The following is a 21511-nucleotide window of genomic DNA, read 5'->3' on the forward strand; positions in this document are numbered from 1 at the left end:
CCCTCCCATTGCCAGGGACAAAGACCAGTCCAGTAAACAAACATTGCAACAGTCTGCATAGGTAGCAAACATATAGATGTAAATCTTGCTCATGACGTTGCAACGCTGAACATCACTCCTGAAAAACTACAAAGAAATTGATTAACAAAAATAGCCAACCAAACAAAGCTCAAAATGACCATTAGTGTAATCCACGTATCAACTCCAATACCTCTCAGATAACACCCATGAGAGAGGTACTCCATGGTAAAAATACAGTGCAAGAGACAAAAATATTGAGCTTCCAATTGAGAAATAAGGTACTTTCTAAAGCAAGTTCTTCACAAAGGTTTGAACACTAGAATGAAACGAGATGTGAGATATCACCAAACAGCTGTCTAGAGCAAATATTTTATTGAAACTCATTTGCTTATCAGAGCATAGCACTATTCTCAGTTTTCAAGATAGGCACGCTAGCCATTTCTGGACTCATTCTTTTCCACTTCTGATTTCTTCCTCTCTAGGATGGCAATCAAACAGGCAACAGAGCATCACTCCACAATCAAAAAGCAGCACGAGCTCCTACAGAAACACAAAAGTGAGTGCGAACACAGTACATTACATAGTTATAAATCACTAAGCAAAAGAGATGGTCCATGAAAAAATGTAAGATGTTGCCTTAGGAGGGAGACCAGCACAGTTGTTGTCAATGCTGCAAAGTGGAAGACAGTGGAAGAATAACAGAGAGGAATGGAAAATATAATTACTGCTCCGGACAGGATGAGGATAGTTCCATGTACTACTGCACAGCACACACCGTGAGCCAAAAGACCTCTGCCTTCTGCAGCAGGCACTGGCCCTCAGAAAACAAGTGCCTCGCAGCTTTCTCACCTCCGGGCACCTTCCTCTCCTCCATAGCCCCAGCAAAACTAAGCTGTGAGATGGTCGCCAAACTGCTGTCCTGAGGAGGGGTATATGTCAGAAGTTAAAAGGTATGACACTCCAGATATGCCATACATGCACGCCTATATGTTAGAATATTGTATGAGATTGACCGCCAACCCCACAAACTGTTCTTGTGGCTCTGAAAAATTGAGGCACATCACACAGAGAACCATGCCTGCTTCTAAAAATAAACAATCTGAAGTACAACACACGTACTTGACAACTTTACGAATAACCTAATTACCACCAGTAGGGCCATAAAGGTGTGAGCACCTAGAAAATAGGCGATCAGGTACAAAAAAGTAGAACGCAGCTCTTTCACAGTTTTGCTAGCTCTTCAGAACTAATGAGCAAAGAGAAGAGGAGGAAAAAGGGGGGGGGAAGAAAAAAAAGCTTTTCACAGTTCAGGCTCTAAAAATACTTTGGCAATAGACCTGTTGAGTAGAAAAGCACCATTTTCAATAGGAGAGGTGTACACCTTGGAAACCAATCACAGAATTCATTAAACATTTTTTACTATATCTCTAGGTATAGAATGTAAATGTGCATTTCACGCCTACTGGCTTGCTCTTCCCTTTTATTAGTGGTTTTCAGTAAAAATCTTTCTTGAATACCTAATTAGGACTAGTCATGTGCCACGTACTACTAAGGTGGCCAGACTAAGAGACTAAAGTTCATGAAGTCAATACATTGACTGGTATTGTGGCACATGTAACCATCAGCTGAGGATGAGAAAAAGCTTTGAAAGCATACGCTGTAGCTTCATGACCAATCCAGCATGTTTGTTCCTTCCCAGAGGAGCAGACTCACCCTCCATTTGTCCCTTCCCTTTTGCCAGCACTCCAGTGGTACGCTCCAGGTGCACAAGGAACCAGACCTGGGATTAGTAGAGCTGGAAATTAAGCTTTTTATCTTGCTCACTTCTCTCTTGGAGCAGTTCCCTGGTCCCGATCACCATGCAGCAACACAAATGGAAGTGCTGACACAAGTGTCATGGGCAAAACAGAGCAGCCAGGACCACACTGGGAGTGACAGTACAGATTTATGCCACATAAAATTGATCATATCACTGTAACGGTAGGCTAGTATGATACACAGTATTTTGGCAGTTTTCTCCCAGTGAGTCAGGCAAACAGGATAGGAGGTTTTTCTTCCTTTTTTCTTCTTTTTTTTCCCCCAGAAGTAGCATTTTAAAGAATCTTAACAACCATTATGTCAGAGACTGTGATGTTTTCTATGTTGCTAGGATGCATCATACACTTCTTGGCTTAACTATCTCCTCACTTATATTGGGATCATATCTAAAATCTTTGGCGATCAACATCAGCACTCTCCAGGCAGGGCTTTTGGCAAATCAGCTGGTAATAGACAAGTGCACTGCAATGGATTTCTCTAGATTTTAAAATAACTTAATTATCCGCTTCTAACGCACAAAGCTTGGAAGAACTGTGCAAAATACTGATTTGGGAAATACAGACATCTGGTGAACACTCACCTTGCTCTTAACTAGACAATATTGAGAGAGACATGGATATTAGCCTTGTAACGGTGAAAAAAAATCCATTACAGAAGTCTATAAGGTGTCTATTAATATACTATGACAGACATTGATTTTGGAATTTTAGAGTTCAGAATATTTTCACACCAATCAATTTTATTTGTGATCAACATTCCTATCAGTCTCCATCCCACAGACCTGAAATATTAGCAGTTATGCAGAACTGACAGATCAGTGCTCTGACACACTATGCAAAGAACAGTATAGTTAAGGATACTATCTTTTAATAAAAGTTTTATGCAATCCACATGCATGCTAAAAAAAACCAAAACAAACCCACAAACAAAACCACAAAAAACAAAACAGAAAAAAACCACCACCACACAGCAATGTCCAGAAGAAAGCAGAACAAAAGTCAGACAAAGGTAACATTACTGAAAGCTGAACAAACCTTAACCAAACATTAACACGCTCCCTTCAGGATGATACTAACTAGGAATTATACCATATTTTCTTTATTACACTGATCCTAACAGACAGCTTTACACAAAGGAAGAAATTCACTTGACGCTGTTCCAGTTCCAGCTGTGACACAGAAGAGGGTAAAAGAGACCGGAGTGGCACAGCAGCAGCACATTCACTCACCACTGCACGGCCCATGCAGCTTGTCAAGTGACAGGTAAATGTCTGCAAAAGATGCCACGTGATAAGGATAGACCAGGGCACTAGACCATAGTTGCAGGTACTGTCTATCACAAGCATGCTATGAAGGGCACAAAGTTTGCCTCAGTGCCATACGTGGAAATGCCTGAACAAGGAAACCATACCTATCGTTTCTACTGCGTTCAGACAAACAGCCCTCTGTGCTCATTTTTTGTAAACAATGCAGTTACACCAAGCTGACTCATATCATCATTTCTCCTCCAAAGGACAAAATTCTCAAAATCCCATTTATGGGCTAACTCAAACCAAAATTCAAATTTCAATACCTTCCACACACTCAGGTACAACAGTTGTGCAAGGCATTGTAACAGAATTCAGATCTGCAGTAAAGTCTGTCCACCAACGTATTTTTCTGTGTTGACAACTGCACCATTCTGTCATCCCAAACAAAAATTGTTTCTCGTGTCACATGAATCTTACTTAAGTTTGGCATTTTGCTCATGAAGCTCCTCCTTCAGCGCACAGTTTTCCTTGAATGCCGCCTGAGCTGTCAGCTCAGCCTGTTTTTTAGAAGTGGCAAGCACACATGCCTCTTCTTCCATCTCCTGAATTCGGGTTTGCAAAGAGAGGAGGCGAGACATCTGTCTGGCATTGTTTTCCTTGTAGCTTTCAGCTTCAGCCTTCAGCTCTTGAAAAGAGGCTTCTTTAGAGACCATTCTGGACCTGAGTTCAAGAAGCTATAGACAGAAAATGAGAAAACTCATAAAAAAAGGAAGAATAATTTTGCCCAGGCTGAAATATGTGACTGCACTACAAGTTTAGTAAGGTGACAAGAAACACATTTTGGAACAGAAGAGTCAGAGACTTCTATCGCTACAAGACTGAGTGGTGGCACACAACTTTATTTTCATATAACTAGGAAAAAGCAATGGAAGAAAGGGGTTTGTAAAAGCTGCTGTTGTGTAATACAATACAACTTTTCAAGATAACCTCTTACAGGAAGATAAATTTATTTACAAATTCAGAATTTAGGAAAAGCCCACCTTAAGTTCTGCTGCTCAGCCTTAACTCACCTCCCTTATGCATCTGCATTACAATACAGTCATTAACACTACTACTCCCTCTTTTTTGCCTGCCTCCTCCCTGGTCCCAATTCTGGTGCACAATTCCACAGATAATCTATAGCTGTGGGGAGCTGTAACAGCAAAGTATCCTGTTGTATGAGGGTAGAGCCTTTTGATGATTTGCAGCATATTCAGAGGCAAAGAAATTTCTGGAGAGTTGTGGTGTAGGCAACTTCTTATCAGCTTATGCAAATAGTTATTTTATGGTCTGATAATCCAACCAAATGTAGCTGGATTTACACAGAACCAGCAAGAGAGCCTTTTAAGGAAGGGTCAGAGGAGGGACATCACCACCAAAAGTCAAGGACCTGTTCCAGAGATGATGCTAGAGCTTCCCAACTGTTCATGGAGTTCAGTTGTTTTTCTTTACTTTCCCCTCTCTCTTTTCATTAAAAATACCATTTTCCATTGAACTATTTCTGTTACAACCTTCTCTAAAAGACTGAGCTTGAGGCAGACACACAAGGCACATAAAATGTCAGTGTGTTTTATTTTGTTAAAAGGAACGAGTAATTTAAAGTGGATTTTTTGCCACAAGAAGTGTTAAGGCATGTTTCAGCTTTCCTGACAATTCCAATTATAAGCAGCAAGATACAGTCTGAAGCATTTATCTCCTACTACGTAAAATTAACAGGCAAATAATTAAGCCACATTAACTGCCCTTTATGACATGTGCTAGGGCTTTTAACTTGTGGCAAACATTTTAAGGCAATAAATATTTCAGACATTAAGCTGCAATTCAGGATGTCAGGAAATTCACGGCTCTGCCAGAGGCTTCCAGTGTGACCAAACCCAAGACACTCAGAGAAATTCCAGGAGGCCAGCGAGCCAACTGAACAGTGACTGCCTTGGAAAAGAGAGGTCCTGCTTCTCCTGCTCCCAGCCACGCACATCTGTCCTCTCCCTCGCATCAGCTCTGGCATTTATCCGACTCCACAAACAACTTAACTAATGCAGCTGACAGAAAATAATTCACTTTCTACAGAGGAGGTGGAGGAAGGGGAGCTGGCCACATCACAGAGAAAAAGCTAACACTCAGGCGTCAGGTAGGAGGATCACTCTTGCAGCAGCACCATAGTCTCTGATGAGCTTATCCTTCACCTGTAAGCACTGGTTTATCAGACACTTTGGAGCTGACATAAAGCAGCACTGATTTTGAGAAAAGCAGCTCTGCCTTTTCCCAGGCTCACGGGCTTCATTTCCATACTCCATCTTCTTCTTCTTTGTGCTAGCAGAAGCACTTATATGGCTACGAGATGAAATAAGATTGGGAAACTGATCCGGCTAAAAAACAACCCAGAAGGAGAGGCTTTATTTTTCAATTGCATCAGTTCCCCAACAACACAGTGCATCATAAAACTACACATAACATCTGTGCCAACACAAGGGGTGGGGCAGTGTGGGGAAGGGAATGAGCAGCTGAAGGAACAATAGCATTGCTTTGCTTGGCAGCTGGACCAAGCTATGGTAGCTTAAAGAGTTCACAACTTTAAAATTTCTCTGTGGTTCAACTCCCTATGTGCAAAATGTGATATTTTTTCCTCTGTCCACTGTCTTTGTGGTCAGTTCCAATAGCAGAAAAAGCAAGAATAATCCCATATCATGAGTTTTACAGAGCACTTAGCAGAACAGGGCTCTGACCTCAGCTGGGTCATGAAGGTCTTTATTAACAAGAGCACGAACAGCTGCTTTCTTGACTATTTTCGCTTTTGCAAGCACAGTGCTGAAAGAATCTATAAATCAGTCAGTCATGCTGGCAATAAAGCTATTCAGCATTTCCAGTAATAAATTCTTTCTATGAGAACATGAGATTCTGCATGGCTTTTTAGAATTTAAATTTAAAGTACTGATCCTGGATAGCCATTAAATGTAGGGGGCCTCTGCAGTAATTTCAGGATCAACTGGTCAAATTCAAGCCTAGACGATGGACACTCACCCCTGTAGTTCTGACTGGATACTGTATTAACAATTCATTCTCATACAATATTACATGTTCTTCCTGTTTCCCATATTCAGCTATCCACAATTAAATAAATTTTATTTTATTGATAGAGCCTTCCTTAACGTTCATGTGCTATGCAAGTATATTGCAAAGTACTTTACAATGTGCAACAGAAATACACATAAGTAAAATGTACAGATGTTTAAAGTGCTAGTTGGATGAATGCTCACAAGTTTCTGTTGAACTTTGTGTATCTATGAATATTTACGAATGTGTACACCTAAATCTATGTATGTAAATAAATGTAAGCACTTCATGTCTCCTAAAGGCAAATTTGACTCTGTTTTAAAACTGACCACTGCCCGCATCGGTGAATTGGATCAAATCAATCTTATTCAGTCATATGTTTAAAAAAAAAAAAAAAATTAAGTGTGAAAATACAGAAACTCTAAAAATTATCCTCTAATAAATCCTCTCTCCCAAGAACCACCATTCCCACAGCCGGGACAGCAGAAAAGGATGCGTGTGTGTTCTTCAGCCTCTCTAGTTACAATTAACCTCATTAGCTCAATCACAACTTCACTGGTGATGAAAGCAAAGCAAATCTGGGGACCTGTAACTTGAATAAAGTGGAGGAATAGGTGAGGATGGGCAGTTATATCTTAACTCACCAGCAACAGGAGGACATCTATCAGAACTTTTATACAACCACAATTTAGAAATATTAACTTTCAGGTTTAATTACAAAATATTGCATTTAGATGATGATGATAAAAAGCTAGACTGCTTCAAATCTTTCGATAAAAGCTCCTAATCAGTTCTTGAACACAGAAGCATGCAGAGTAAAAATCACATGGAAATTCTGTTAGAAGCAAAAAAGTTCTGTATCAAAAGCAAGTAGTTTTGGAATTTCTGCAAACTTTCTATTCTCTGCAGAAAGCAACTGTAGAGAATCCTCAGGTTTGGAGAAGGATTCGGAAATATTTTTAAATGTACCTCTGACTGGGCACAATCATACTTCACTGAAAGTGCTGCAAGTTCACTTTGAGCAGTTTCAGCTGCAGCTCGATAGTGATTCATTTGCTCTCTAGTGACAGGAATATCCAAAAGAATGTGATCATGAGATTCCTGGGAAGACAGCATGAAAATAAAACCGTTAGACATTGCATTTTTTGAACATTTTTGCTTCAGGGCTTTTTTGCTTGATTAAGCTGCTCAAGGGCATCTATTCCAAATACGTTATTCCCAGAGTAACTGACCCTTACTGGAAAATTGGATAAACACTTTTCTGCCAGTCACCACTTTCATCTGCAAATTCAGCCATCAACATCAGTGCTAAAGTATATCGGCACGTAAGATATTCCCCCTCAACAATCCCATGGCCTCCCACTATTTTCAGTTCAGGTTGTTTCCTGCAGTTTCAATGTCTTTTGGCAACATTCAAAAGGTCCCTCTTCTACAAACTTATCCAGTCACTCCTTCAACCCATGTAAACTTTAACCCAAAGGGAGTCCACAGTTGACTCTTATGCAAAGAACTACTTTGGGTTTTAGACTTCAGTTACATTGCACACCCCCTCATTTTTATGTTGGAAGAAATTGTGGAAAAAAGCAATAGCTGTCAATCCTCTCCGTGCCACTCATGATTTTGCAGATTTCTATCGTTTTTCACCTCCACAGTCTCTCTACCAGGTTGAAGAGTCCATGCCTACTCAGACACTCCTGCTTGCTCCTCAAAGGCACTTTTTGGCTTGCCTATTTGTGCTTTTACTTCTAATCTGCCAAGGCTAAAGGTCCTTTTGAACTCCGTCACTTGGACATAACTTTGGCTTTCTGAATGATGCTTTCTCGTCCCCAGCAATCACCACACTGACTTCCTCTCACCCTTTTTCAAGCCCTTCTGATAGATGGCAAGCACTGGTTCTGTGCTTCTAGCACAGTCTCTTTCACACCACTTGTGTAACTCTTTTAGCTGTGCCTTTTAGACTCTTTATAGTAAGCTTTCTCATTCTTGTGTGGTTCTGCTCTTCTACAGTAGAGCAGAAACGCGTTGGATTTCTTGGCCTTTGTTACTTAAACCTTTCAATATGAAAAGTCAGACCTGAGGTCTTGATAGGATTTTCATTAGAACATTTTTTTCAATCAACAGTGACTACAAAATGATGAAATTTAACATCTTCAAAACAAGATTGTGTTTACATGATGCTGGGAGCACACATGGCAGAGGAGAGAACATGAGATTTTTATTCCATCAGCTCCCACACAGGACAAAAAAAACTGCAATCCTAGTGCATTTAGGCATACATTACAAAATGCAAATCTCCCCCAGTTAATGACTGCTGTTGAAACAAGGCTTTCCAATGGAGACAGAGACAAGATGTCTTCACTTCATGCTCTTCTGCATCAGCATTGGTGTAATCAGCACAGGCTGAACTAAATTACAAGTTCAGCTCCTACCCATTCTAAATAGAAAAAAAATGAACAGCTTTCTAAATAGGTGAACATCCAGTAAAATAAGCCTCTACTGAAACACACACAGAAATCCTTGGGGAATAAGGCAAAACTACTAGTTTGGACTGTCGCAGAAGATAAATTACCTTGAATTAGTTTCTCTAATATTGTCAACTCTTTTCTTTAATCTTTCTTCAATGCACTAGGACACACTGGATTAGATCCTTCAAGGTTAAGCACATTCATCTCCCTCAAAGACACTCAGCTGTGCTCTTTCACAAAGGAGTTGCCACTCTCATCAAGACAGACTGATACATGTAGTACAGCTCACGGCCATGTACAACATAGCACACAATCTCTGAGATAAAAGGGCTGCTAATTTCCTCAACATTTTATCACCATTCTGAGGGAGTGAGGGAAGGCATGTGCCATCTCTTTGCTACTTTGTCTTCTTTTTTGCTTTACTACACTTGTTTCACAGTGTACAACCACACAAAATTATTTGATGTAGAGAGGGTTTTTTCATTCTGTAATACACCAGGACTCCAAAACCATGGCTGGAGCTTGCAAACAGTAACACTGTGTATGTTATTTATGTATGTTGTTATATTTATACTACTGTATTGATGTATGTTTTCTTTTTCTTCCCTAAACACACACAACCACTTATGACTCTACAGAAAGAAGGGATACATCTCAAGACTGATGAAATAAAAAAAAATTTCAGAGCATAGCTGAAGAAGTCCCCTGTTCAGCAGCAATAATCAACATAAGAAAACCCTTTATAGATGGAACTTCTGAAACCTACATTTGTCATACAAATCTAGATTTTAAAATTATGAGCACTTTAAAGATGCAGATACACATCCAGAAGCATTTAAAAGAAGTTTAAATGAAGCCAGGTGCAAAAGTCAATGGGAATTACCATTTCACTTATTTACAGTCTTAGTGAGATTTATAGAAGCAGACCTCTGCATCCTCTAGTGGCTTAGTAAATACAAAGCTAATCATACATGGTGACACCACGCTAGGAAAGTTGGTATGGTTATCATACTTTTGGCAGGGAATGTGCATGCTTTAATATTTAAGTAAATAGTTTTCTGTGTTTTGCCAGCAGCCATTCACAAGCCTGATCATTAATCATACTGATAACAATGCAATTAATTTTGCATGACTCTACTATATGGGTAAAATTTGTAATGCAGCTGTGGCACTTTTGTATCTCTGGAAAAATTCAGATTTGTAATGTTTCATGAGTACTATGTAGTTTATACTGATTACTGTTAAAAAAAATAATTAATAAAGTGTTAAAAGAATAAGAGGCGGTAGATAGGAGAAGCCCTAATATATTATCACTCAATCAGCTTTAAATAATCTAGCTTTTGGGTGTTCCTCCCATTCACGTTACTAACTTTTTTGATCCCTTTCCACTTATCTGCAAGAAAATGAAGTCTTCATTTCACTTCAAATGCTAAACAGAAGCTAAACCTTTATTTACAATACTTAAGAGTAATATCTACTTGGACTTTGCCTTTATTAGCAATAGGCATTCTTTAGAAGATCAACAACATACGGTCATTGTTGTTATTGTGGGTTTTTTTGTTTTCATTTTTTAACAGATAACTACTTTCACCTCCCTGGAATCCAGCCTGTAGTTAGCCAACTTCACCTGATTCAGAAACAACACTCAGACAACACTCAACATTCAGAACTTCAACAACATTCAGTAGTTTTACATCTCACCATATACTTTGAAATCGGCCAACTATTCGAGTCACTCCCATTCTGGTTTTGTCAGCTTTTCTTGTATTTCCTGATACATTTCTTATTTCAGCCCTGGCAAATGCTGCTACTACTGCCCCCCCCCTTTCCCAAAATATATATTTAAAAAATCTCTATTGAAACAGAAAGCCCTCAGTAAGCATTTAAGCACTGACCACTACCCTGAGTGACTTGCCAATGCATTGCCTCTTTCCCATAGCAGATGGACACTACTCAGGGCAGGGATTTCTTCTTCCTGTTTCCAAAGTGCCTAAGCACATTGGGGTTGGCATACCAAAAATAACGACTCACGAACCTTTGTCGACTCCGTTCTTCCTTTGCTGCTACAGAACAAATGGGGGGGGAGGAGAGGTTGAAAATTAAATAGATTTGCAATATGATGACATGCGACATTAATTTTTCACAGGCCTGCTTTACTAAACTACATTATAGGTTACCATCAACAAAATAGGACATAAAAGCAGAACACTATAGGAAACCTTCTCTAGTAGCCTACGAGCTTTGATGGCCTCCACAATATTCAAACCCACATCTAACTAAAACAGACATCTTAAATTTGACTTCTCTGGGTTACATTCACTGGTTCAGCTGCAGAGTCAGGCTTTGTGCAGTTATCGCTTCCTTTTGCCACTGCTTTTCATGTGCTCCAAGTTTTTATTTCACCTCTCCTTTCATCCTGCATCTCTTCTACACTGATAAATTTTAAAAAAAAAGAAACTTGAGCAATAAGCATGTGATTTATCTTAACTGAACTACATCTTTTTTTCTCCTCAGATATTAAGGTAACTAGTGGGCCCTTTTTACCTACATATTTATACAGGACTTAGTACACTGGTTGGACTCAGTGAACTATTCAATAATTTCTATAAATCCCATTGCATAACAGTTCATATTCTGAAAACAAACAAAATGAGATACCCTGAATCTGAAATATTTATTCCTAAGACAAATTAATATTCATGGGTGTATATGTGCATAAAAATTGTTATAATTTCTGAAAATACGATGCAGCAGCACGGTTTATTGTTATTATTTGCTGCAACCACAATTAAGATGACATCCAACATGAAGTACTGGGAAGAACGTGCAGTTGAAAAATTTCCATGCAGACTTTATCTCCCTAAGAAATCACAAGGAAATGTTAGTCCCCAAACCTGCTATTGGATCCATGGGAGGCTAAGGTGCCCTTCAAGACAACGGGGACGAAGAGGAATTCATTTTGTACGGGCTGAACTGCTGGAAAAGGGATCTTAAACATTATGTTTTGATTGTAACTATTCTAACTACAGCTAGAAACTTAAAAGTTTGTTGCCATCCAGAAGCTAACTAGCTTAATTTTCTGATTAAATAATCAAAACATGTTCTAAAAAGGCCGTTTTCAAAACTGTCTTGTATAAATTGATTTTAGAAGAAAATAAAATTCTACTTCAGCATGCACGGAATATTCAATTTCTATTTTATTTTGCAAAATAATCTATCCTAGGATAAAGACAGACAAGTTTTAGAATATCATTTTTTCATAAGATCTGCAGGATAAAAAGCAAATCTTTATATAAATAACTGCAAATTACATGACAGTCAGGCACTGGACAGTTTTTAGAGATTCATTTCTGAGTTAAATGGAGGGAAGGCAGGTAGCACTTTGCTATTGCATATTTTGCTTGGTAGCAGCAAATAGCCAGCCAGCCAGCCCACACAACACTTCAGAGCAGCCACAGCAGCTACACACACCAATGAGTCTGAGAAGGGTAAGTCACTGTTACACAGTAAGCCAGATTTTGTTAACTCAGGTGAAAACAGACTAACATGAATTGGAGTAATTTAGGAAAAAAAAAAAAACAAACCCACCCCACTGTTCACAAATTAACCATCTTGTATATATATTTTGGGTAAGGTTGACTTTCTAGCTAATACTTTGCCCAATTTGCCTATGAGAGATCTCAAAACGTTTGTATTGACAATGCTTTATTAACATCAATTTCAAAATTTGCAAGTAACATTTCAAAACCATCTCAGTTCTTTCAGTTTCTCTTTCAGATTATAAAATGCTAAAAATATCCAATTACTTTTGATCACTTCCCGCTCAGTGAAGCCCTCCTTCCCCTCTCTGATTTCTGCCTGCAACTGGGCCCAACTCATTGCTTGCAGTTTTTGTGTATGCAATTCTGAAAAGTTCTTTTTTTGTTGTCATTATATGCCTGTGGAGGTTTTATGCATTAGTATACTGTTCCAGAAACACGTAAAACTAAGTAAAGTGTTCCCAACAGCTCAAATAAATTACCAAAGAGATTTTCCAAATTCCTTTCAAAAGGACTTTCAGCAGGAGGGTACTGCTAAGCAGTAACCTCCTCCCTTTGCAGTAATCATTGAAAGGTATTACTGAAAGATAAAAATCACTCTCTGGTGTTGTTCACCTACTGAAGAGGCCAATTTCAAGCTTGAGTAATGGGCCCAAAGGAAAGTTTCATGACAATCAAAATTTTAGTCTTACCCTCTACTACTACAAGCAGCAGTTAAAGCATTTTCATCTTTCATTTTCCTCTCTGTTAGGATGAGGTGACTTTGCATCTAAATATAATAAATGCGTTTAATATGATGAAAGACAGCAGTCATCTCAAGAAAATTACAGAGACACATCACCTACTGTAAACATTATTAAATATGTTGTTTGTTTTATTTCATCCTTTGCCTGTATGGCTTAATTAAGGAATTTGGATCTCCCCTGACACTTTGTCTCACAGCTTTTCCAAAAGGAGTAACAAGAAGGAGCTGCTATGTTTATTCTCAAATTAATAAAAAGGGTAATTGCTAAGACAGAATTTAGGAGAAAAATGTGACAAAAGTAAGTGCTTATGCAGGGATTTTTGCAAACCACTTGTTGTTCTACTCTTTTTACTTTATCAATGCTGAATAGAGTTAAATAACTTTTGTAAGAGAATAGCTTAAATGAGAGATTTAAAAAAGACCGTCATGCAATGCCAACACTCTTGTAATTTTCCTACAATGCCTACTATACTTTACTACAGTCAATGAAAGGCAAATATTTTAAATATATTTAACTGTGTTGGTATATACACAATGAAGACTGATTAGTGCTGTAATTGATTTGCCTTTTGTAATCCTTGTTTTATAAATACATAGTTTCTAATGTGCTGCTGAGTCACGAAGGTAACATTCACGAACTATTTGACTTCAGGTCAGTAGGATGCGAAGCAGGTTACTGTCAACTCTGTAACTAAGCAGTGATAACGAAAACTTCATAATCGGGTCAAAACCGTCGTATTTAATATAATGGCAGTTGATTTTGCCATGACAAACTACCAAAATTCTGTATTTTTTGTCTCAGAACAATACAGCATAATTATAAAATTGATGTTCAACTATTAAGGAGATACTGAGGTGTTCACACATTACTGAATTGTTTGTCCTTTGGAATATGAAACCGTTACGACTTTTCTACAATATCCTTAGTACAAAAGAGTTTGATCCTTCTAAGCAATATCCTCAAGCATCTCCTTTAAATTCACATCAAAGCCAGCAAACCAGTTTCAAAGGAAGAAGAAATGCAAAGAAGAAATTCTTAGATAACTATAAATTCCTACTCCATGAAAGATACTCCCTTCTGCAACACTTAATAAGAAAAACTTTCGTCCTTGAATTTGTGAAGATAAGCTATAACGATCCGCTGAACCTCACTGAGCTACAGCTGAAGCACACATCTACCGCCGCGTAAAGCTCTGCAGCTGCAGCAGCTGTTCTTTAAAAAAGGCGAAATTAAAATGAAAAAGATGACTTGCAAGGGGGGTTCACTACAGTCAGCCTCAATGTCAGTCGCGCTCCACAGAAACAGCCTACAGAAAGCTATTGGAGACCGGGGGTGGCAGGGGGGGGGTTTTCCAAAATCGGGGCTTTACTCTCTAGTAGTAGAGCAGCAAAAAAAACCCAAACCAACCAACACCCTCTCCCCTTTCCGAGTTCCTCCCCGTCCCTCTGCTACCGCCCAGCTTTGCCCTGTGCCGAACAGCGGGGCACGCCAGCCTCGGGGGCTCTCACGGGAGCCCGCGGGCGCCTTGCAGCGGCCCGGCCCGGCCCGGCCCAGCCCAGCCGACGGCAGCCCGCCAGGCCCGGTCCCCGAGGCCGCCGCCCCCCTCCTCCGCGCCCGGGCTGCCTTCTCCCCCCACTCTCCCCCGGGAACGTGGTGCCGGGGCGGGCCGCAGCCTCCCGCCGGCAGAAACCACCGCCGCCCCCGCAGGCGGGCCGCAGGGCCGGGCCGCTCCCCAGCGCCCAGCGGCGCGGTACCTCCGCCGCGCTGCCGCCCCGGTCAGCCAGCCGAGGGGCGGCGGAGGCCCCGCGGGGCCTGCCACTGCCGGTCCTGGCGCCGCTCATGGCGGCCGCCGCGGTGCCGCCGTCCCCCTGGCAACGCGAAGAGGGCGGCGCGGCCGGCGCCCTCTGCCCGGGCGGCGGAGCCGAGGCGGGCAGGCCGCGGGGCTTCCAGCGTGGGGGTCGCAGTGGGGTCCCCCGGTTAGCGAAGGGGGTGACGCTGCTCGATGCCTGAAGGTGAACAGTCTTTACAAAGGGATGCTGACAGAAACGTTTTTTCCACTTCAAATAGGCATCACACAACAAAACTTTATAACCCTGAGAAAATTACCTCAAAATTTTCCTCAAAAAAGTCAAAACAGAGGCAAGCAGAGCAGATGAAATTTGAACAGCAGCGTGCTTACTCAGGCAGGGTTACCTTCTCCCCTCCCAGAGCCTGCGACACGAGCACCTCCCGCAGCCCGGGGAAAGCAGCCTGCCTTGAATACTGCTGAAGTACCCCCAGCTGAAAGGGGACCTCCTCCTCCTCGCCTCCCTTCCGAGCAAGGTAGGTAAACATGGGAAGAGAGGAACTGCAGCTAGCAGTAGAAGAAAATTAAACCTTCAGGTGTATCGGTGCTGCACATCGTTTGCTTTGAAGACCCCGTGAGCTGCTTAATCAGGCCTGCCCCAGTGCCTCTGGGGACAGTGCGGTCTTGCACCATTTCTGTACTCACTCACAAGTCAAAAAGTATCTTACCTTTCCTAGGAACACTGACTTATTCATGTTTTCCAGAGAGGAAAAGTTAGAGGTAAGACTGACTTTTTTGTCCTCCTCTCTGTGTGCCTGATGCTGTTTCACTGCTGCTGCCAAAGACAGAGAAGACCCCTGCCCAAGCAGAGGGGTGCCAGTGTGGATCATCACCCTATTTAAAATGCTGCATCGCTTAAAGCACAGAGCTAGACAATGCCATACCTTGGCTGGAATCTGCCACTAAACTCATAAAGAAAAGGAGAAAAACCCCTTAATGTGAGGAAGCAGTACTGGGAACAGATCAGGGGAAATGGAGACCCGCGTGGGGCTGCGGCCAGCACAGGTGGCGGGAGTGGCGGGAGCCACTGGCCTCCATCTCGGGGAGCGTCTGGGGAAAGACACAGTCACCGTCGGTGCGTGGGGTGGTGACAGCTCCCTGGTGGCACGTTTCCAGTTCATCCTCACAGGTGAAGGGTGAGCTAACAGCAACACAGGATGGCACAGGGGGTATAAAAACGTATTAGGAAAACCGTTGTTCTTGAGGACTGTCTACACAAATGCTCTTACTGTTGTTGTAGTAGAGGAGTGAAATCAGCAGGGCATTTCCAAATCAAAATTATCCAGTGCTGACAGAGCGGATGGGGGTGAAAAGAAGGTAGCTGCCAGCAGCATGTGCTGCAGGCATCTCTCTGAAGGGAGACATTCCCTGAACCCAGCTAGCGCTGCCTGAGAGGAGGGACCCTAGTTTTGCAGTGCTAAACTCTCAAAAGGAGCCAGGCGAGAAAGTGGCCAGAGGGGAACTATGCGCCCAGGCTGTGTCCCTACGGCTCAGAGAGAAACGCCCAGGCAATCCCTAGTTCCCAGTTAAATTGCATTCAGTTCCCGAGCCAAAGTTTATGCCAAAATGGTATAAATCTTGATTAACCCAAAGCCTTAATATTTTTATGAGGACAATGTTCCTGACCTTTTTTTTGCCTCTTCTATGTCTGTGACTGTTCTATTATGTGAGGTACCTAAAACATTACGCTGCTGGCTAGGGAGCCCAACCAAAAGTTTTTAGAATTTCAAACATGGTGGATTAAAGCTGCTACTGCCGCATGGTGCAAAATGCTGGTCTAGCATAAACTCATTCTGCAATTCAAATCTACTAAGTATTTTTGACAGGTTAAATTTGTAGTGGCAGTCTTACTTAAAACCAGCATAAATCTGGCACATGTTTTAATGTCCTCTGCAAATTTGGACAAAAATATCATCCTGGATTTGTCCAGCATTCTGTCCCACTACCACAGCAGCATGCAGATGCAGGATGAAATGATTGCAAAACTTTGTCCTAACTTTCTTAAGCATGTGCTTGAGCGCACTTCCCCATTGCTAGTCCTGCAGTGCCACAGCTGGTTCAAGAGCTATACTTCAGCCACTTCTATGCCCTTAGGGATAGGGGGAGAATGCTTATGAAGCTGTATCTTACCGTAGATCTATAAAGTTATTTGGCTTTAAAAAAACCCACTGAATCTGATGAACTGTAGCAAGAGTAACAACAAAAGAGGAAACAAAAAAAGGATGAAGAAAAGCAGAAATTTCATATAACACTGAAAAGAATGGGGCAGTTTGAGGGGGTGCAATACCCACTCTTCAAGCCATTTGACTAAGAAAAAAGTATCTTATTAGGGGATGCGCACTTTAAAGTGCTTTAGGCTTGTTTGCTAAATACTACAGGTAGAGTTCTCAAAAGGACTCCGTGTTTCTTTTTCCTTAACAGGGGCAGGAAATAACGATTTATGAAGGGTTACTTCAGGATTTTTAGTTAAAAATAATTTAAAGGAGTCATTTTCATGAATAAGATTTTTCATGTTGTGTTACTGAAAATACATGGACAGGATGTTCTCAGCCTTTCTGAGCAAAGAATTATGCAGAATCTCTTGAATGTATGTACCTAATAAAGTCACTCTAATTTTTAAAACAGAAAATAATAATTAAAAAATTACTACAATCTCTCCTTTCTGTGAAAGACCTCAGTGTTGAGGAAAGACGCTAAAACTGTTCTGGGATATGAAACCCCAATTCCAGTAGCCAGTACACTCAAAAATCTAAAAATTGAGATAGTTCTGCAGGTCCCTAAATATCTGCTCCTAATTGAATTTTCTGTTAAGTAAATGAGAATGGACCTTTGAGAATAATTTCAAAGCTAAAAGTCTTGTGATGATGCAGACAGCTTGCCCCTCACTCGATGAAAGAGACATCCTTTGTATCTTGTGGGATATGGATGGATGGAGAACAATTGTTCCAAGTACCCCAACGGTTCCATGTTTCTGGACACTTGAACCAGAGATTCCCTAGCAAGTGACAGAAATTAGCTTAGATTACCTTTCAAAGTGCTTAGTATGCCACAGGCTAAAATGGCATTTCTGTACCAGTATCTGTATTTTGCTAGCAAATCAGTCTGCAGACTTCTGAGAACTTAATAAAAATAAAACTGAAATGAGTAACATACAATAAGAGCCCCACTTAAAAAAAAAAAAAAAGCTGCTTACTGGGGCCTGCAGGAACACTGCAAGAGTGATATGTACAGATGCACAGACATTGTCATAGACAGACCTGATCTAGGAAAGAGGCCCCTAAAACACTATTTCTTCAAGAAAGAATTCACAAAGTCCTCAGAGCCAAACACATTCTTAAGAATGGAATGATTAACTCCTTAATGAAAGGTGAGATCTTATTTTTATTATTTAAATTGCTTTTAAATATTTTCATTAATTAAAAAAATCAAAAGCACTATGAAAAAATGCATCTTTTGGCACTGTATTTTAAAACTGATTTCAAAAGAACCAAGTGCAATCATAGTATTTAAGCATGCAGATATATACTTTAACAATTTTTTTTTCCGAGTCCTTGACAAATCTCAAGAGGTTAAGTCAGAATGATGCTTAATTTCCTGCTAATATTGTGAAACACAGACAGCCAAGCACAGAATGAACACTGAGATGCCCCAACTGTATCAAAACACTTCTGTGCATTATTACAATCTGTACTGAAGTTTGTTTGTTGGTTTGGGTGGTTTTTTTGTTGGTTTGTTTGGGGTTTGTTTTGTTTTGTTTTTTTCCCCAAATGCCCCATCAGGAAGTGAGGCAAACTACCAGGTCTTCAGGTACCCATGGGACAGAATCTAGGGGGAAAAGAAAGTTTTGCTTCATTAATTCTACTGTTCACAGGTCTTGTAATTTAAATACATCATAACAATTGATTAAAAGACTGAATAAAAACATTTAATACTAGTTTTGAAAACAAAATTTCTTTTTTTACTAACACTATAAAAAAGCTTTGTTATTAACCTCAAGCCATTGACATCAACACCATATTGAGAAGGTGAAGTATTTGTGTTTTATCATGCACACGAATTCCAAATGATTTCCTGAATGCATATACACATTTCAGACACTCATTACCTAAAAGCAGCTATAGCTAAGGTAGAAAAGAATTGTACACTAGCAACATTAAAAAAGATGATGAAATGTGTTTCTCCAAAAGAGATTCAGGGGAAATTTAGTCCACAGGACTTCATTATCTACAAATTTAGCTAGAATAACCAAAACAGCCAAATTTTTACAAATACTTGGCATGAAAGTCACAGGCATGACTTGCCAAGGTTCTCATTTGCTTGCCTTTCAGAAGGTATCAACTCCAAAAGCACAGTATGTCCCAACACCAAGCTGCACTCCTCCTCCGCCCTGTCAAATCACTAGTATCCCATCCAGTAGCAGAGAAAGTTTTCTTGAGGAGTGCCTTATCCTCAGCTTACCTACATCAAAAACATAATGAAGAAAGACAGGACTTATTCCCATTTCTTTTTTGTGAGCTGATACAGAAGTCTGGCTCACGACCAGTGACAGACGGTTTGATGGAGATCCTAAACATAGGCTTGAAAATACAACTTCAGTTAACAAAGGGAGATACTGCCTCCCTGGAGGTAATTTCATAACACATTTACAGACTTCAAGGTGGAAAAGGTATTAAGGCAATTATATTATCAGGAAAAAACAGGTTCCTATGGGAAAGCGGAGAGACAATATCACTAACTAATATGATTAAGAAATGTCTCTGTGTGTAAGTTGTGTGTGTGTAAATTGTGTCTGGTACCAGTTACTATTGTAAATCTGATAGTGGACAAGCTTAGATGGATTAACTTGTCTGATTAATTCTAGCTGTTCCTCTGCCTAACCAAAATGGGAGTCCTTCCCCCCCCGAAACATTGAGTTTAACACTGTCCTCATCCCATGTGAATTTGCACAGCTCAGCTAAACTGATGGAGACATCTTGTGGGGTCAGTAAATCTTCTGAAGGAAATAAGCCAGCTGGTTTCACAACCCTGGACTCCCCCACTGGGACAAAGCAGGGTGGTGAAAATGCAATATGCATATGGGGGAACTTATCAGACTCATCAGTGAGATTTTAACACAGGATCTGTTTAAGCATGATTCTCCACCCATATTTCACATTTGAGCAAGTAATTTCCCAGAACCATCAGGGAAAGACATCACTTCTGGAGAGGTTTTCCTGAAGATCTCCTATGTGGCAATAAAACAGTTTAGCCTGCCCATGAGCAGATATTAAATATCTTTGGATGACAAGGCAGTAACCAAATATTTTTATGATAGCATTACTAGACGCCTTCTTATCTTGTAAGGGCAGAATAACCACAGACTGAAAACAAAAAGTTAATTCTGAAACACAAGGCAAACAGCAATAATGAAAATGCAAAGCTCCATGGTGTAACAAACACTGTATTTACACTTCCCAAAGAATATGTTCTGAAGTTTTGGAAATTACAGTTGAACATTTTTACTTGTAAATTCAAGTGTTATATCCAAAATACAAGCTATGTTTTAGTGAGGGAGAAACAAGAGGAGTAGTAAGATAGTGTCCATGTAAGCAAATATTTGGTTAAAAATACTTTATGCACAGACTAACGTGTCTCTATCTATCTATGTATGGAGACATAGGAGAGAGAGGACACAGAATAAAACACTTTGCACAGCTGCTTTCCAGCTCAGGACATCAGCAGTAAGTGCACAATGTTAAATTAAAGCAAAGGCAAAAAAATCCATTAAATGATACTTGCAGCTATCAAAACACAAGTATGGTTAAAAAAAAAAAGTCAGGACAATTTATAAGAAATTAATTTCTTTGAAAATCTAAGAGTTTCTTCTTTGCAAGCTGCTGCTGACATATTAGGTCATTTTCAGTTTGGGGAACTTAAACCAGATATAAAGTCTTTGAAAGTCTAAACTCAATTCGTGCAGTTATTTTAGAAATTCTCTGTGTGTGAAACTTGGGTTTCCACATAAGTATGGAAACTCCCTGATTTGCACTGGGCAACTAGCTTCTGCTAATGCTCCATCACGATCCAGAAAAGTAGCAGCAGAACTTCTAAGGGCCAAATCTAATGCCACTGATGCAGTCAAAGCTGCACACCCAATGCATCCCAAAGGCAATCAAGTGTAGCTTTAACTCAGGGTTAGAGCTTGATTTCAAGTGATAAGCTTGAAATCAAGAACACAGCCAATTACAGAGAAATGGGGATACTTTTTGTTCACATAAGGATACTAGAGCCCTCACAGCAAGTTGTACGCCCTTCTCTGCCTGGAGGAATTTGAACTTTATGTCTCCTAATTCCCTAACCTTAGGGCATGGGTACACATACTCCCTGGGTTGAAATAGAGCCATTATGCAGATAACACAAGAGTCACTGGACAGAGGGAAGAGCAGGTGAAGAGCAGGTGAGGGAAGAACAGCCAACTTGAGGGAGCACTCCTGGACCCTAGCCCTTTTTCCGGAATTGTTTTGTATTTTACAAACACAGATCCTAGACCAGAATAACAATTACATATGTACATAAACTATCTAGGACCAGAACCCAGTACATTTCCTGGTCTATGACAGCTAAGACATTTTCTTGTGAAGTGGGAGATAAGAGCTGAAACCTATTCCAGGCCCTGAATGGCTGTTAAAAGCCAGTTCACAGTTTCCAGAACAACCTTTCTACACGCAACACCACTGAAGGAAAGTATGGATTTACCA

The 21511-nt window shown here is 40.4% G+C and overlaps 1 protein-coding gene across 3 annotated transcripts in view; it reads right to left on the minus strand.

Moving 5' to 3' along the window:
* LOC140649224 (coiled-coil domain-containing protein 170-like) overlaps positions 1 to 21511 on the minus strand; it is a 67347-nt gene that overhangs the window by 34374 nt on the left and 11462 nt on the right. Inside the window, exons 1-3 of one of the 3 annotated variants that reach the window (XM_072856092.1) lie at positions 14683 to 14790; positions 7148 to 7279; positions 3566 to 3822 (exon numbers count right to left, since the gene is read on the minus strand). In XM_072856092.1, coding sequence (XP_072712193.1) covers positions 3566 to 3822; positions 7148 to 7279; positions 14683 to 14769 — 476 coding nt within the window. In that variant the 5' untranslated portion in view covers positions 14770 to 14790. Of the gene's footprint in view, positions 1 to 3565; positions 3823 to 5310; positions 5494 to 7147; positions 7280 to 14682; positions 14791 to 21511 lie in introns of those variants that run through there. The other 2 variants (XM_072856089.1, XM_072856091.1) reach the window with 2 other exon arrangements.

The sequence above is a fragment of the Ciconia boyciana genome, chromosome 3 (genome assembly GCF_034638445.1).
Source record: "Ciconia boyciana chromosome 3, ASM3463844v1, whole genome shotgun sequence".
NCBI classification, from domain to species: domain Eukaryota; kingdom Metazoa; phylum Chordata; class Aves; order Ciconiiformes; family Ciconiidae; genus Ciconia; species Ciconia boyciana.